This window comes from Nannospalax galili, unplaced genomic scaffold (genome assembly GCF_000622305.1).
Source record: "Nannospalax galili isolate Female #2095 unplaced genomic scaffold, S.galili_v1.0 scaffold2893, whole genome shotgun sequence".
NCBI classification, from domain to species: domain Eukaryota; kingdom Metazoa; phylum Chordata; class Mammalia; order Rodentia; family Spalacidae; genus Nannospalax; species Nannospalax galili.
In genome coordinates this window covers 378,392-396,308 of record NW_008332965.1, presented here as the reverse complement: position 1 = coordinate 396,308, position 17,917 = coordinate 378,392, and the positions used below count along the sequence as shown (strand labels likewise).

The 17,917-nt window shown below is 41.6% G+C and overlaps 1 protein-coding gene and 1 pseudogene across 1 annotated transcript in view; both read right to left on the bottom strand.

Moving 5' to 3' along the window:
• LOC103729755 overlaps window positions 1-5,768 on the bottom strand; it is a 9,250-nt pseudogene extending 3,482 nt beyond the window's left edge.
• The window catches only part of Prss35 (serine protease 35), a 16,299-nt gene continuing 2,869 nt past the window's right edge, over window positions 4,488-17,917 (bottom strand). Inside the window, exon 2 of the mRNA XM_008827831.3 lies at window positions 4,488-7,105. Coding sequence (XP_008826053.1) covers window positions 5,848-7,095 — 1,248 coding nt within the window. The 5' untranslated portion in view covers window positions 7,096-7,105 and the 3' untranslated portion in view covers window positions 4,488-5,847. The remainder of the gene's footprint in view (window positions 7,106-17,917) is intronic.

The window sequence follows — 17,917 nt, the reverse complement described above, 5'->3', positions numbered from 1 at the left end:
GTGTGTGTGTGTGTGTGTGTGTGTGTGTGTGTGTGTGTGTGTAAATCAGCAAACTTGTGGGAGTCTTTCCTTTTACTGTGTGGGAGTTTTGGAGATAAAACTCAGGTTGTTATTCTTGGCAGCAAGCACCCTTGCCCACTGAGCCATCTCACCCACCCTGGAGACACTTTTTGAAGCAGAGATTATCTTTTCATTATTGGGTTTTCCTGGCAGAGGGAGGAAATGAGGGCTAACTGCAGCTGGGGCTTCTGTTTGTACAAGGGCACTTTGATTAGAAAAAGATGAGATTCCAAAGGAAATAAACCAGCTATCTGATCCTTTAAGTGGCACATTAAAACATTCCAGTACTAAAATTCTAGCCACAAGTAGATATCCCCATTATGCAAATATGAAGCTATATAGGTTTACTGCACTATACAACTAGCAATACCTATGGTATTTTGTAGGATTGGTATGTAATACAGGATAATGTTCTGAGAGATTAAGCCAAAATGGGGACAGGGGATAGATATTTCTAGGCACATATTACTCATCTCCTCTGCTCCCCGTTTTGGTACTTGAAATGAGGATGGTGAGAATTCACAGGAAATCCACTGGCCTGAAATTCACAGGAAATCCACTGGCTCACACCACTTCACCTAGTTTTTCCAGTAATTGGTGTGTTTGTAATCCTCTGGACTGGCCCAAGGTGCAACTTAGAGATTTAAAAGGGATACCTGTTACATTATATAGCTGAATGTTTGTGCTCTGCTCTAGGATGCATAGGTGGATGCCCAAGGTGATGACACTTGGAGAGTGGGACCTTTAGAAAGATAATTAGGTCATACATAAAGATGGCACCCTCATAAGGGGATTAGTGTCCTTGCAAGAAGGGGCACCAGTGAACCTCCTCTCTCTCTCTCTCTCTCTCTCTCTCTCTCTCTCCCCTCTCTCTCTCCACACACACATGCACACACATGCCACACACACAAGAGATCATACAAAGGTCATACAAGGGTATGGTAACTACCTATAACCTAATGAAGAGGCCTCAGAATGAATCTTGATCTGGGATTCTCCAATCCCTGAAATTGAGACTTAAATATATATCAGTTGTTTGTTTGAGTCATCCATCCAGCCTATGGTATTTTTTTATGGCAGCGAGCAGACTAAGATACCTCCTTAACCTGTGGATGAAGTAAATCAGCGCAGGTTGGAATTATAAGTCATTTTGTCTAATTGGATCAAACTGCAGGTTTTCAAGTACATGAAAGAAAAAAGAATTTCTTACCTAGACTATAAAGAGAGAACTACCAGAGAGTGTTTTAACTGACTAGCACATCAATAAAGATTCATGAATCTTCCTATATGTTGACCCTGTTTGATAAGGACAAGATTTTATGATGACAGGATTAGCCCCCATTTGGTAAGGACAGAATTAGACCAAACCTGAACCTTGTGCTTTAGCCATAGAAGGAAAAGCAGTTACTAAGCTGGAGAGATGTTCATTTTAAAAGGTTCTTGCTTTGCTTCATTTTCATTGCTTGATTCGTTGGTTTGGTTTCATTGTGTAATGATTTTGTGGTTTGGAGATGGGGTTTGCTATGCGGCCACAGCTAGGCTCAAACTCAGGATCCTTCTGCCTCAGTCTCTCAGATGCTGGGATTTGGGTCTGTGCCTACACATCCAGTTTATAAAGGTTCTTCTATTAGTTAACTGGAAATGATTTTGCTGATCAGTTTTCATAAAAGTAGTTTTTATAAAAAGTTTTCAAGCTTGGTAGATACTTTACAAAATCTGAGAGCCAAAATATATTTGTTATGGGGAGTCTACATTTGGGAATTCTAATGCTATTTTTAAGTCACTTTCATCTGTAATTCCTCATCCTGCCAGTGTTCAGTGTTTGGTCCAATTGCTTTATTACACATTCTTAATGACTATGGTTCTGTTTAGGGATGCTGTTTATTTTTTGTAGTGTTGAGGGATGGAACCCAGGGCCTTGCAGAGGGTAGACAGGTGTCAAAAACTGAGCCACATTGCTGGCACTAATGCTTTATTTACTAGTATAAGGCTACTTACTAGTAAAATGCTTAACAGTAACGTTTTTATAGTATATAACAAGCTGTAATTCAAACTATAATAATTATGTTTCTACATTAAATTTTGTATTTATATTTGGTGTGTGTGTGGTGTATGTGTAGGTGGGGAGGTGAGTGCCATGGTACATGTGTGGAGATTAGAGAACAACTTCTGAGAGTTGGTTCTCTGCTTTCACCATGTGGGTCCCAGGGATTAACCTCAGGTCATTAGGCTTACACAGCAGGTGCCTTTACCTGCTGAGTCATCTAACCAGTCCCTGAATTCATTATAAGAACTAAATAATACTTAAGCATTTGTTCTAGTTTCCTTTCAGTTGCTATGACAAAACACTCTGACCAAAACCAACCTGGGGAGGAAAGGGTTTATTTTATCATCCATCTAGAGGGTCATAGTTTGTTGCTGAGGGAGACCAAGGCAGGAAATCAGTTCTGGAACCTGAAGAATAGCTGCTTTCTGGCTTGCTCAGCATGCTTTCTTAAGCAACACAGAACAAGCTGCCCAGGAGTGGTACTGCCCACAGTGGGCTGGGTCCTCCCACATCACTCAACAATCAAGAAAATGCCAAACACAGACATGGCCAAAGGCCAGTCCAATGGAGGAATTTCCCCAAATTGAGGCTCCCTCATTCCAGGTGTGTCAAATTAACAACTAAAGCTATCCAGCACAGTGGTGAAAATTGTTTTTGTGTCACTGAACAACCACTTGAAGGGATGCCATGGAGAGAGATCAGGAATCTACCTCAACTTCAACAGCATTCTTAATATAATGGTCTGTTCAAAATTGTCCCTGTGGTGTTTTATAGACTTGACACTCTCTGCTTCAACTGAACCCTTTCCTCAGATGATAAATGGCAGAATCACTGCCTACTAATTAATTATGGAAGAACTGTGCTGCTGCTGACACTTCTTGTTGCCTATAAATACCTATATCAGATATTGTATAGAGACTTAGTCACAAAATCTACTGAACATTTTAGTTGGTTAAAATGTGTAGGCCCCTCATCTGGCTCTTTGGTCTGTTTGCTTTTAGTTGATTTGGTTCCTGCTAAACCTGGCTAAAGAGTGTACTCTAAACCCTTGGCTACTGTTCCCCTGATATTTGCAATAGCAGACTCCCCGATGGTCCATAATTTCTTGAAACTTTTTATTGCATTCAGTCATCTGTTTAACGTCAAATAGTCTCTCAAAAGAAAAACTCAAAGAAATACATGATCAAGACACCATAACCTATGAATGACATATTGAAATCAGAGACCCAAAATGTTGGTAACCAACTATTATGGTTTGAATATGGGGTGTCGCTCCAAAGGCTCCTGTGTTAAAATCTTGGTTCCCAGCTAGTGGCAATTTTGAGTCTTCTCCCTGGCCCCTTCCTGGCTCACTCTCTGCTTCCTGACTGCCATGAGGTGAGCAGCTGTCCTCCACCATGCCTATTCACCAGGAGGCACTGCCTCACCACAGGGCCAGAAACATACAGCCAAGTGACCACAGACTGAAACCATCATCCAAGCTAAATTTTCCATCCTTACTTGTGACGATTAGGTAAATCCTTTGGAAAGTACAAACAGACCACTAGAGTAGACTATCCTGTAGCCATGCCTGTGATGGGTAATCTAGGTTAATTGCAATGGAAGACCCACATTAGTTATGGGTGGCACCATTCCACAGGCTGTAGTCCTGGACTGAATAAAAAGGAGAAAGCGTAGGCTGGAGAGATGCTCAGCAGTTAAGAGCACTGGCTGGTCTTATAGAGGACATGGGTTCAATTCCCAGCACCCAAATGAGGGCTAACAATCATCCATTAACTCCAATTCTAAGGGATCTGACACCCTCACCCTCTTCTGACCTCCACAGGCACTGCACAACACGGGTGAACCTACCTACATGCAAACAATACATGCATACACCTACAATAAAAATTATAAATGAAATTTTTTAAAAAGGAGAAAGTGAACTGAGCAGTAGCATTCATCCCTCTCTGCTTCCTGACTAGGGATGAAATGTGATGACCACCTGCCTGAAGCTCCTGCTGGCGTGAAGATTGTGCCCTCATATTGTGGTCAAAACAAACCTTTCCTCCCTGAAGTTGCTTTTGTCAGGTATTTTATCACAGCAAGAAAAGTAACCCCCACCATGACTGTATACACATCATACAACATGAACCAAATCAACTAAAAGCAAACATCCATTTTTCAGTCTGAGGTCCTAGTCCACTAGAAGCAGTATCAAAAAGCTGCTCTGTGAGCTGAGCATTAAAGACAATTACTCTTTAGTTCAATCATAGTTAATGTAACATTTGCCAAAGCTCTTTAACAGAGGCCTATCTACAAACACAGTAAGTCACAACAGATTTATTTTTTAATTTTATTGAATTATTTTTAACAACTCACATTATAAAAGAATGCTAGCTATTTTGAGCACCATTTACAAAATCACTTAATGAAAACCTATAAAAGATATTCCTTTGCATAGTAATCAATACTATAATCATCATTATTTTAGGACATTTGTAAAAACAAATGTTTTACTCTAGAAGTGAATTGTGTCATGAGAGAAAAATATGTAGTTCTAGAAATTGCCAGGAAGAATAGTCCAGGCCTATGATTACTGAATTTTAGAGTGTACTTGACTATCATTAAAACTCTTTAGATACAATGCCCTGAACAAACCCCTGTTTATAACCATTCACAGCATACTTTTTGTTCATGAGATATGCACTAAGTGCCTGCTCTGCATTTTGCTCTAGGGTGGTCACTAGCTGCTTATGTAAAGCAACAGGGGAAGCAGAGTGTAGGTGCCTCCTTGGTGTCTGATGAGAACAACCAGAACCTTTTTTAAAAGGCTGAGGGGGACATTCTCCTTTGAAAACACATAGAGAATTCCTTATGTTGTGTTAAAACTATAGCACCTCATACACAGTCCAATGTGGGGCATAAAGGGATGTGGCTTTCAACACAGCGCTGTAGCTCACAAAATGTCTTCCCTCTGCCAAATGGAAACTTGAGATATTAAACTGTCTCAGCTTCCCTATTTCTAAACTGAAAACCTATAAATTTATTTCACAGAACGAAGCACTTCTTGAATTTTAAAACAGATACTGTTGTTGCTGTTTCTAAAGCAGTATTTAATAGTTTTAAATTGTTTATAAAGCTCACTCTTTTGATTTGAAATTTTTATTCGTTTTTGATTTATAATTCTTAAAAAAAAAAAGAACTGAATTTCTCAAACCCAAGAGAAAACACATATAAACACTGAGGGCAGGAATGGAGTAGATCCATCAAGAGCAATGTGAGCTAAATAAATGTCCTCTACCTGATTCTAACTGTGTTACTGTGAACCTTTGTATATTCCTGTAACGTTCTTTGCATAACTACACCTGTCATGTTCTTCGCATAACTACACCCTACTGGACTAGAGTAGGACCCTAAGAACAACTCATAGAGAAGTTACATGCTACAGGATCGGTTTGGAGCTTTAAAGAGTATTTACTTTCAAAGATGCCTAAGTAAACAAACATTTTCCCCCAAACGGAACAGCACCAGGTAGAGCACATACTTGGCATTGTGGTGCCCATCTGGTTTCAATATCTGCACCTAAACTATGAATTTATAATTGTATGAAAGTAAACTAATTTTGATAAAGTATATTTGTAAAAAAAAGTATATTATTTTTAGGTTTACGTTCAGGCATGGTCTTGTGAGGTGGTCTCACAAACAAGGCTGGCTTTCTCTTCTGTTAAGGATGTACAGGAACTTGCATCAGTTTTCCCTCAACCATAAGCGCAATTGGCAGCATTTCCGTGGATCCAGAGGCAAATCTGGGCGTACTTGAGTGGAGTGATGCGCACGGCTACATTGTAGTCCTTCCGAACCCCATGCACATCCACCCACTGGTGGCCAGAGTAGACGGCCACGATCTTGCGCTTCCAGTTCTTTTTGTCTGGCTCTTTCAGGCGCAGGTAGATCCCAGAGCCTGTGGAGCCTGCCTCAGCATCACAGTACTGATACAGGAGATCACTGGACTCCTCAGAAACACTGCAAAACCGATAGACCAACTGATCGCCCCTGTCATGGTCGAATCCGGAGAAGTGGATGATGCCTCCGGGCAGCTTGGTGATGGTGGGGCTGACACCCAGCTCCATGTGCTGCAGCTTGTGAGGGCGCTTCAGCACCAGGAGCGCATAGTCGTAGTCTAAGGCTGGGTCCCCATTCTCTCCCCTCGCCCAGCCTTTGGGAATGTGGGTGCTCTTGACTCGAGTCCACTGGAAGGAGGGGCTCCCCTGGGCAACCCTCGGACTCCGCCCTGATTCTTTCTTGTGTCTCCGGTTGGCGCTTTCCTGCAGATGCCCCTCACCACCATCGCTTTGGCCACCACCCTCGGCTTCCCTCCGGCCCCTCTTAGGACCTCTGCGTTTTTTGCGGTCTCCTTTATTCCTCATCTTCAGCATTCCTACCCTCAGCTTTTTACTCCCTTTGACGTAGTCCTTCCCGTCATGGATGCAGTGAGCAGCTGTGAGCACGTGGTTGGGGGAAACCAGGGCGCCGCTGCAGCCGGTGGACAGTTTCACCGCTGTATTGAAAGGGAAATTGGTCAAGAACCTTTTGTCCAAGATGCTGAACCTGCTGTCGGTGCCATACACCTGCCTTCTTCTCCTAATGCGTGCCGATTTGGTGCTGCTATTTTGAGTGAGCTCCAGGACCAGACCTTGAACTTTCACGCTGGTTAAGGTTCGGGTACCATTCTCAAAGACTGTCTCATAGGAAAGGGAGTCTTCCAGCTGGGAAAGGCTGGGCCCTGGGAGCCCTTCCTGACATTCGATGCCGCACGCTGGAGCCACCGGCATCTCCACATCTGCCTGAAACGCGGGGCTCGCCAGGTGGACAGTTCTCTCATTCACGACCTGGGGTATTCTGTTCAAGTGCCACGTATAATCCGCTTGCGTTTCAGACCCACTGGAAAGGGTCCATCCAGGGGTGGAAAGTATCAACCAGAATAACATATTTTCCATCCTGTTCATCTATTTTGCCCTTAAAAAAAGAAAAAAGAAGGAGTTTATGGTCTTTTCGATTTTGAATGTTACTTATCTTCTTTATTATGCTTCAGTGTACCTGAAGGATTATCTGGGTCCTCAAGGTAGTTCTGCCACAAACAGGATCCTTGTTCTCACCTACCTTAGATTTTCTTGAGATTAGATTAACACTCTGCTTACAGGACCCAGAAAGACTTCCAAAAATCAGTAAGTTGGTTTTTTAAACCCACTTTTCTCCCCACAGTTGTAACTGTTTCGTTTCCTCTTCACTTCTCCCACAGCCTCCACCTGGTCTCTGCAGACAGCCTGGTGCATGCCAGATGAGAGTGGGCTCCTGTTGACTGAGCTTCACACTCCCTGCCTACCTCTCCCTGGGCTCCTTTCCCCATAGCTTAAAAGGAGAGACTGAAGCAGATGTCCTGCAGTCTTTGTCTGAGCTTGGCTCTTTAAAAGCAGGATCATAAATTCCTCAAGTCTAGAACGTAAATGACTATCACAGAGTTCAAAAACATTCATTGGAATACAGTGACCTTCCCTGAGCCAGGATTTGACAAAGGAGCTGATGGGAATGTGTGCATCAGATGATGTTCTGAAACAGCAGCATTTAGAGCAATTGAGTTCATCTGCTAGACACCTGCTCTGATTATATATGGAGAGAGAACTGGAGATTCAATCAAGGACTTCATGAATGCTAGGCAAATACCCTACTGCTTTTATTCTTTTTACTTTTTTAAACTTAAAAAAATATTTTTTATGTGTTTTGTCTAACTGTATGTAAATGCAACAAGTACATACAGTTCTTCTGGAAACAAGAAGAGGGTGTCAGATCCCCTGCAACTGGAGCTGTGAATGGTTGTTAGCCAACATGTGGGTGCTGGGAACCAAAGGAGGGTCCTCTGCAAGAGCACCCAGTGCTCTTAACTGCTGAACCATCTCTTTGACCCTCCTTTTACTCCTTATTTTGAGACAGAGTTTCACTAAGTTGCTCAGGTTGGCCTTGCTTGAATGTCTCCATAGCTTAGGCAGCTCTTCAACTGTGTTCCTCTTGGCTTAACCTCCTAAGTACCTGTAACTTTAGGCCTGAGCCACCATGCCTAACCATTTCTTGGATTTTTTTTCAAAATAATATCTTTTATTGTGCTGGGGATGGTGGCACAGGCTTTTAATCCCAGCACTCAGGGGACAAAGGCAGGAAGATCAAAGTGTACGTAGCCAGTTCCAGGCCAGCTGGGACTAGCAGGAGACCCTATTGCCAAAACAAAACTAACAAAAAATGAATGTTTTTCATTTATTCTTTGACAATTCCGTACACATACCCAACGTATCTTGATCATACCCACCCCACCTCCTCCTTCCAATTCCCTGACATCCCCTCCCACCTTCATGTCCTCTTTGTTATTTTTAATTTTTGTAATCCATTGAGTCCAATTCGTTCTGCCTGATGGGATGTTGACTGACCTTTCTGGCTTGATCTTTTGCAGCTCTTGTATAAGTAACCATAGCTGCTGTGAGTTTTCTTCTTTTGATTTTCAGACTTCTTTGTCAGAAAAAGAAAGTATACAGCATAGGCCACTTTATGCTGAAGTAAGAAAAATGTACTATGCATCTAAAACAAAGTTGTACTTGGAACCACTATCTAAGTCAGGCAATATAAGTGCCTTGTAGTGACATTTTACGTGAAAATTAGTTAAAGCATTTGTGGTGCACAAACCATGTTTCTTGATTTATTATTTGGAGAATATGATCATGATGAGTCTGGTTCCTTTCCATCACAGGTCTCATCATCTATCTAAGAGTAGTGCTTTTTATGTTACTAAGTGTACTTAAAGCTGCCAGTACTTGATAAAGTATATAATACCTCTCTAATGTTTGCATATTCTTGCCCTCTTTTCCTTTTATACAGACTCACTGATAGCTAAATATATGTAGAACTGATGTTCACCAGGTACTGCTTGGGACTTAGACCAGCAGCTTTGAACTGCTCCCTATTATTTGTAAGCTGTCATCCAGGTCATTTGTAACTAAGTTAACATAGCAAGGCTTAGCAAAGAATTTTTACATTGAACAAAGCAGAGGGCAATCAAGGTTAGATTATTTTTATAATACCTTCACTCTCAATGCATTCTGATTAACTTTTTTCATGTGGAAGAAGAAGTGGACACAGGCACTGGGGCTGTAGCTCAGTGTAGAGCATGTACCTAGTATGTGCAAAGCTCTAGGTTTGACTCACAGCATTGCAAAGAAAGAAGGAAAGAAGAAAGGAAGGAGAGATGGAAGAAGGGAAGAAGGGAGAGGAGAGAGGAAATGGGGAAGGAAGGAAGGAAGGAAGGAGGGAGGGAGGGGAAGAGAGAGAGAGAGAAAGAAAGAAAGAAAGAAAGAAAGAAAGAAAGAAAGAAAGAAAGAAAGAAAAGATGAGAAAGATAAGGAATGTTAGCAGTTGCCCACATCCAAGGTCCACCATAGGATACATGCACTGGCATGAAAGCTAAAAGCCATAATGCAGACAGAGGAAAGACATGCCATTTACAAATACAGAATTCACCAACAAACTGAACACCCTTTTTCATAAAACACAAATTTATACTATACTACTGTGTTGGACTGAATGAGAATGTCCCCTGTAGGTTCCAAGTATTTGGACATTTTGTCCCCAGTTGGTGGTGCTTTTTTTTAGAGGCTTTAGGAGGTGTGGCCATGCTGGAGGAAGCATATCACTGGGGGTGAGTTTTGAACATTCTTAAGCTTTTCCAGATTTCCAGTCACTCTCTACTTCCTGTACCTGCTGGAAGATGTGATTACTCAGCTTTCTTCTCTGGCCCCCTCTGCCACCATGCCTCCCTTGCCATGATGAACTCTTACACCTTTGGAACTGTAAGCCAAATAAACTCTTTTTATAAGTTGCCTTGGTTGTGGTATCTTATCACAGCAACAGAAAAGTAACTAATACTTCTGTGTTAGTTGATACCAGGAGTGGGGTATTGCTGTGATGAACCTGACCATGTGGAGTTTTTGGAAGAATGTGGAAAACATTGGAAGTTTGGACTAGAAAAGTGGTTAAATGCTATAAGCAGAGATTAACAGGTCATTCTAGTAGGAGCCTAAAAGTAAGTAATGCTGAGAGCAAAGTAGTTCCAGAGGGAAATAAGGACTTAAACAGCAACTGGGATGTTTCGGCAAAGCATCTGGCTGCCATCTGCACACAACCTAAAATCTTGCCTTAGTAATGGACTAATTTCTCTGGTGGAGGAGATTTCAAGACAGCCTAATGTTGAATTGATACCATGGTTATTAATGGCAAACATTATGGAGATCTACAAAGAAAAAGAGCAAGTGGGGCAGAAAGAAATGCAGAATGTATAGCTCGGATTGAAAAAGAACAGTAGGAAGATTAATGTTGGAGCCTAGGAATGCCCTGAAGGAGAGGCTCTCTTTGATAAGGAGATTAGAGTCATTAAGGATCAGCCTACAGATTTGCAGCTAAACAATGGAAAGAGTACCTTGAGAGCAAGACCACACCCAGCTAAGTTTCCAATTTGTAAAAGGAAAATGCTGGAGGAGTTTTCTGATCCTAGAAAACTACAGCATAGAAAAGCTGCTAATTTGGATGAAGCAGGCCAGGGTCCATCTCAAGCTGGCAGCCAAACTTGCTAGTGTTGTTCACATGCTGACTTTAGAAGCACGACAGATGCAAGAGTGAAGGAGTCATCACTTCTCCTCCATGGTTTCAAAGAGTTGCTGAGGCAACATACAGCAAGGGTGTCCCTGCATATAGTTCCTGACAGGCCAAGAGACCCTGGAAGACCATTTTGAGAAGCTGTGAAGGTTAAGTCTGGTTGGCAGTGGAGACCTCAAGACACTGGAGATGCTGGAGCCATGAGACTTCTGTCAAGGAGAGCTGCCAGGGAGTGGTACCAGCCCAAGAGAGAGATGTTGTACACAGCAAAGCTGGAGGGATTGAGCCATCTAAGCTCTTTGGAAGAAAAGTCCCAGAAGTTGGACTTGAATGAGTGGATTTGGTGTTTTCCCTGCTGGTTTTCAGTCTTGTTTTGGTCCAGGATTTCCTCAGTATATCTCCATTCTTCCCTTTTGGAATGAGAATGTGCATTTGGTTCCATTGTATGTTGGAAGTATGTAATTTGCCTTTTGGTTTTTCAGGGGTTGCAATTAAAAGATTGCCTTGAGTCTCACAAGACACTTTAGACTCTGGACTGTCGAATATTGTTGAGACTGGGAAAGACTATGGGGTCATTTGAAGGTGGACTAAATGCATTTTGCATTTTATATGGTCATGAGCCTGTGGGGGCCAGGGAATGGAATATGATGGTTGAAATGAGAATGTTCTCCGTAACCCTGAGTATTTGGACATTTTGTTGGTGGCACTATTTTGAGAGCTTTTAGGAGGTGTGGCCTTACTGGAGGAAGGATGGCACTGGGGGAAGGCTTTGAGAGTTCTCTAGCCTTGCCAGATTTTCAGTCACTCTCTGCTTCCTGTGCCTGCCTGAAGATGTGATTGCTTGGCTCTCTGTTCCAGCCACCTCTGCCACCAATGCCTCCCCTGCCATGATGGATTCTTGCCATTTTGGAACCATAATCCAAATAAATTCTTCCTTCTATACATTGCCTTGGTTATGGTGTGTTATCACAGCAACAGAAAAGTAACTAACACAACCACCTATAAATGTATTAGTAAGATACTGTACTATATTATCTGTAATTTGCTGTTTATTTTACCATTTAAATTTTTATTTTTGCCTTGTACTGATTATCTATGTAGTAATAACTTTGTAACAATCGTTCCTGGACCAAAAAAAAAAAATGTCTAAATCACCATCCCATGGAATTGTTTCCCATTTGGGTTTTCTTCTCTTCCAGTGCTATTAATTTAGTCTTACAACTTTTTAACTAGCTAAGGATTAGCGAGAAAGAATGTAAATATTAAGTTAGATAAGTGACAAACATCTGCTCAAGTCCTTAAGCTTTATGGGCCCCAAAATGTGTCTGCCATCTCTCCTTGAACCATGACCTTAAACTGTTCAGCAATGTACTTGCCCTTAAAGTCCTTCCTGGTATGAATATGTCAAAGCTCCCCAGGTAAAATATCAGTGCTTCTTTTGTTTCAGGAATACATTGCTAATTTCCAGAGCCAGAGCAGACCTCACACCTACTGTTAGAAGCTCTCCTCAAAAGGGGGTGGGGGGTTCTCAGATATCTGTGTTTTAATCAGATTTCTAGATGCTTCCCAGACTCAGTTTGCAAGCCACTAAAGCAGCCAAGCCTCTGCTGTGAAAGCCTATCTTCCCAGGGATGATTGCTTAACTAAGTTTCAGATAGCATCTGCTTTATCTTTGTATACAAAATAAACCTAATTCTGATGCTACTGGATTACTGTGTTGGCAACTGTTAATATCAAATGGCTTAGATTTAATAAAGAACAAACACAATTTATTTATACTTATATAATGTAAGTAGTATTATATGTCTGAAACATCCAATTCAGTAGGCTTGTGTGTAATGCTGACTATAGCCAACACCATGGATCATGAGATGGCATCGTCTTGCCAGCTCTGCTGGGAGCATCTCTGCAGTGCACCACAGGAATAAATGCCATGCTCATAACTATCCTTGGCCATGGTCAAGGGCAGTGCCTTGTAATATGACCTTCAAATCAAAGTAATAAGAGGCCATGGCTTTAGTTAGCCTGTCTAATTTGGTCTGTAATTTAAAATTGGACAAATGTCTAAGGACATTTTCTTTTGGAAACTCTAAGTTTGCCTTAGGTAAACTGTCTACGGAAATGATATCTCTGATTGATGAAGCAATCCACAGTTTGGCGGATACAACTACATACGCTCATCATCAAAAGCCTAATTCATTGACCTAGGTAGGACACATAGGCCTGTTGGTAAGGCAGTTCTGTCCTGTGTCTGTGCCTGCACCCTCCTTTTCCATCTTCTAGTATATGGTGATTTAATACTGTCATTTTCCGGGTGGCTTGAATTGAGGCTTCAGATTCCGAGTTTGGATAATGAAAGTGAGGTTGCAGTTATTGCTCTCTACTGCAAATGATCATAGGTTGGATTCTGGAGACAGGTGCAGCAGAAGGGAATTACGGAGCACTCTAATGGCTATAGATAGAAGGGATGTAATTCCACATTCCCACCTAGTCTACTAATAGAAATGACCATACATCATTATGAGAGGACTTATTATTACTGCTACCCTTTGTTATTGTTTTCTTAGAAATGGAAGTTGTTGGTAGGGTTTAGAATATTTGTGAGTCTATACCAGCATAATGGGCATGAGTGCAGGTCAGGAATAAGAAGAGTTTGGCTCTGTTCCCATCTTTCCTCTTATTAGGCATACGAACTTGGCAGTTCACCAAGTCTAGGTTTAGCTTCCTTATGTGCACAGTAAGGACAAGATTTAAGCTCTATCTCATAATGCTATTATAGAACTAAATGAGGTGATATATGTGAAGATTTACCACTCAGCTCAGAGCACTGTAAGCAGTCAATACATGTATTTTTTGGGGGGGGGGCTTTTGGACACAGGGTCTCCCTGTAGCTCCAGCTGTCCTGGAACTCACTATGTAGACCAGGCTGGCCTTGAACTCACAGAGATCCGCCTGCCTCTGCCTCCCAAGTGCTGGGATTAAAGATGTGTGCCACCACGCCTGACCTTCATGTGTTCTTTTAAAAGTATTAATAGTACTTTAAAATTAGTTATGAACAGACTAGAGAGATGGCGCACCAGTTAAGGGTGCGTACTGATCTATCAGAGGACAAGAGTTCAGATCCCAGCCCACTTCTGGCAGCCTGCAACTCCCAACTCCAGCTCCAAGGGATCTGGCACCTCCTTCTGATCTATGTGAGCTACTGCACACACAAGTGCACATATACATGCAGGCTCACACACAAATAGAGCTTTTAAAAATTAGCTATGAGGGCCTGGAGAGATGGCTCGGTGCTTACGAGCACTGGCTGCTCTTATGAAGGATGCAGGTTTGGTTTTCAGCATCCACATGGTGGCTAACAATTGTCTGTAACTCCAGTTCCAGGAGATCCAACACCCTCTTCTGAACTCAGTAGGCACTGCATGAGACAAGTCCACTGTGCACTTACATTCATGTAGGCAAAAGATTCACACACATAAAATTAAATAAATAAATGAAAATTTAAATTAGCTATGAGCCAATGTTAAAAAAATGTCCTTCCGGCCAGGCGTGGTGGCACACACTTTTAATCCCAGCACTTGGGAGGCAGAGGCAGGCAGATCTTAGTGAGTTCGAGGCCAGCTGGGGCTACAGAGAGACCCTGTCTCAAAAGACAAAAAAAAAAGTCCTTCCTTCCTTTCCGTCTTTCTTTCTTTTCTTTCTTTTTTTTCTTCTTTCTTTTCCTCTCTCCCTCCCTCTTTCTTCTTTCTCTCTCTCTCTCTCTTTTTCTTTCTTTCTAACAGGTTCTATGGAGCCCAGTCTAGACTCCAATTCTGATGAAGCTGAAGAGAAAGAAGGGAGGATGACTTTGAATTCCTGATCGTCCTCCCTCCATCTCCTGAGTTCTGGAATCACAGATGTGTACACTACCATACCAGATGTATTAAACCTAGGGCTCTGTGTGTACTAAGCACTCCATCAACTGAGCTATATCACTATCTCCAAAAACATGTAGTTCCTATAGAATCCATTTTGCAAATACTTTCATTTCTTGATAGTTTCCAGTTCACTTGCAAATTCTCTTCTTTATTTTATTTCTTCAATGATAGCTTCACTCTAGAGACTTCCCAAATGAATGTTTTCCTAATTACTCATTTCTATGAATATCTGTGTTTAGTCATATATTTTTTCTTATCACTATTAAACTTAAGTATGATGAAACATTACCCAGCCACAAAACACTTAAATTGCATTCCTTGTATTTTATTTATAGCCTAGATCAACATTAGGAATTTTGGAACTGCATTAGGGCCTCAGACTGAAAAAAAGACTAAGTTAAGCAAAATAATTACTCTAAGGAAGGAATCTAGAGTGAATGAGAAACTGAACTTTGTGAGTAGGTTCATGTAGACTGCACAGAATTTTACTATAACAGGACACAATTATACTCTAAGATAATCAACCTCTCTCTTTCTCTCTCTCAGGGCACAGCATTGATTGCATAATCACTTTTAAAAACATGGCTGTTCTTTTCCAAGCCATCCACGGTACCTGTCCCTCTCAACACCACTGCCTACTTCCACACATATATCTAAATGTAAAGACCTACCTTCATCTCCTCCTCTACTTGCATCTTCCACCTGTGCCACAAGGACAGGGAGACATTGTGGCTTGGCCCAGACACTCTAAGTAACTACAAACAGAAGGGACACTTGGGCCAAAGGAGCATTACTAATGACAATAAACTACAATGCAAGCATTAGAGAAATGGGCTGTACAAACCTGCATGATCACTTCAAACTTGGGGAGATGCAGAGATCAGCCACTGTATGGAGTTCAATTCCTGGCCCACTAGAGTCACTTACTGATGTTAATCACTGACTGGAGCACCATGTGGAGCAACATTTACATGAAGCATATGGTGTCAGTGATACAAAAATAACAGTGTCCATTTCATAACAAAGACAGGCAGTAAGAATTGGGGTGATTCCATTGCTATACAGACTGGATGTTAAAATCAAGTCAACTTATATCTGCTACTTAATATCAGGGGAATTTTCTTTTTTAATTATTTATTTATTTTTATTTTTATGTGTATAAGCATTTTGCCTGAATGCATGCGGAGGTCAGAAGAGGGCGTTGGATCCCCAGGAACTGGAGTTACAGACAGTTGTTAGCTGCCCTGTGGGTACTAGGAATTGAACACAAGAATTTTCCTTTACAAGGAATTGTCCTCTACAAAAACAGCCAGTGCTCCTAACAGCTGAGTCATCTCTCCAGCCTCCAGCACAGGAATTTTCTTAAGGATACCTAATCTCTCCAAACACTTTCCACATGTGTTAAAAAAGATAGTGTTATATAGTATTTTTGACAGAGACCAGTGTGTGTGTGTGTGTGTGTGTGTGCATGTGCGTGTGTGTGTACATGCACGCACGCACTCGCACAATGAGCACTCAGCAAACCGTAGCAATTATCATCATTGTTACCCAACATCAGAAGCCAAAATTTAAGAATCTGGGTCTGGTGCTGCATAACTGTAATCCCAGTCCTTGGGAAGCTAAAGTAAGAAATCACCAGCCTAGACTGCATAGGGGTAAAAGAAAACAGGAAAGCTGAATGCTGTAGTACACACTATAGTCTCAGCTTCTCAGGAAGCTGGAGAAGCATCACTTAAACTCAGAACTTTCCAACCAGCCTGGGCAACACTGTATGACACTGTCTCTAATACCAAAGCAAAAACAAAACCAGAAGCAATGGGTAGTATTTTCTGCATCTCTCACTGTCATATATCTCCTGTGGTATACAAGTGCTGGCCTATGGAGTGACCCACATCTTCATCCTAAGGGCCTGAGGCTATATTCTTCATGTAATAAGAGGAATGGGGTGAATGTGATTAAGCTAAAATTTTGATATGAGGGGATTATCATGCCAAGTGAGTCCAGTGCAATAACAAGTCCTTATAAAAAGGAAGCACATGGGCAAACGTTGAGACAGCTGTGAAGATAGAAGCAAAGGTTGCAGTGAGGCAGGGTTGCAACCCCAAGAACTCTGAGCAGCCTCTACAAGATGTGAAGGGTAAGCAAGAAGAAGCTCTCTTATAATTCCCCCAGGCATGCAGTCTTCTGACCTCCAGATATGTAAGATAATAATTTTGTATGATTTCAACTCCATAATGTCTGTGTAGTATATTAGAGCAGAAATAGGCAGCTAGGGGACTTGGAAGATAGCTCAGTCATTGAAGTACTTGCTCTGCACGCATGAGGATCTGAGGTGGATCCCCAGCACCTATATTAAAAAGGCTGGGCATGGTTGAATACATTTGTAATCCCAGTGCTGGGGGAGGTGAGGAAGGGGATCCCTGGAGCTTGCTGGCTAGTCAGCCTCACCTGATCAGCAAGTCCTGCTCCTAATGAGAGACCCTTTCTCAAAAAACAAGTGGCCAGCTTCTGAGGAACAACACCCAAGGTCAACCTTGGGCCTCCACATGTACTTGCAAACATGTACATGGAACACACATGGATAACTCCCATACACAAAAGAAATAGACAGCTAATATATTTATGAAGGTGAAAATCTAATTTCTATTTTGTCTGCCCCAGATGTTTGGAAAGAAAGTAGTGGGAAGTGTTATGAAGTATAAAAATAAGTTTAATTCATGGGTCCTAAATGTAAATTTTTTTAAATTTAAAGAAATCACATAAACATTCAATTTTAGAATTTAAAACAGGCTATTGTGATAAAAAATCTTGTGATAGCATAGACTAGTATTGCTAGAAACAACTAAGAATTTGAACAGTATAAATTTTTCTTTTTTTCATAAATACCTAGTTTCACCCACTCTGGGCATTATTTTAAAGCCTTTTTATCACAGTCCCTCTGACAGTTCTTTTTATCTGTTGAGTGGACTATAAGTTTCTAAGGTCTCTTCTTTGAAGTGAATCCTGAGTGAAAACACACAGGTGATTGGTTGGCTCATGGGTGACCCTCTGGAAGGCTCCATCATCCCTAGTTCTGGAGAGTAGGACCTTGCTGGTTATCACTGCCACCACTAGATGGCAAAGCAAGCCCTCAGAGGCATTTGATGCCTCCAAGGAGGCATTTAAACTGACACACTTCCAGCTGTTAGATGGAATAAGCCTTAAAGCATGGGAGACTCGG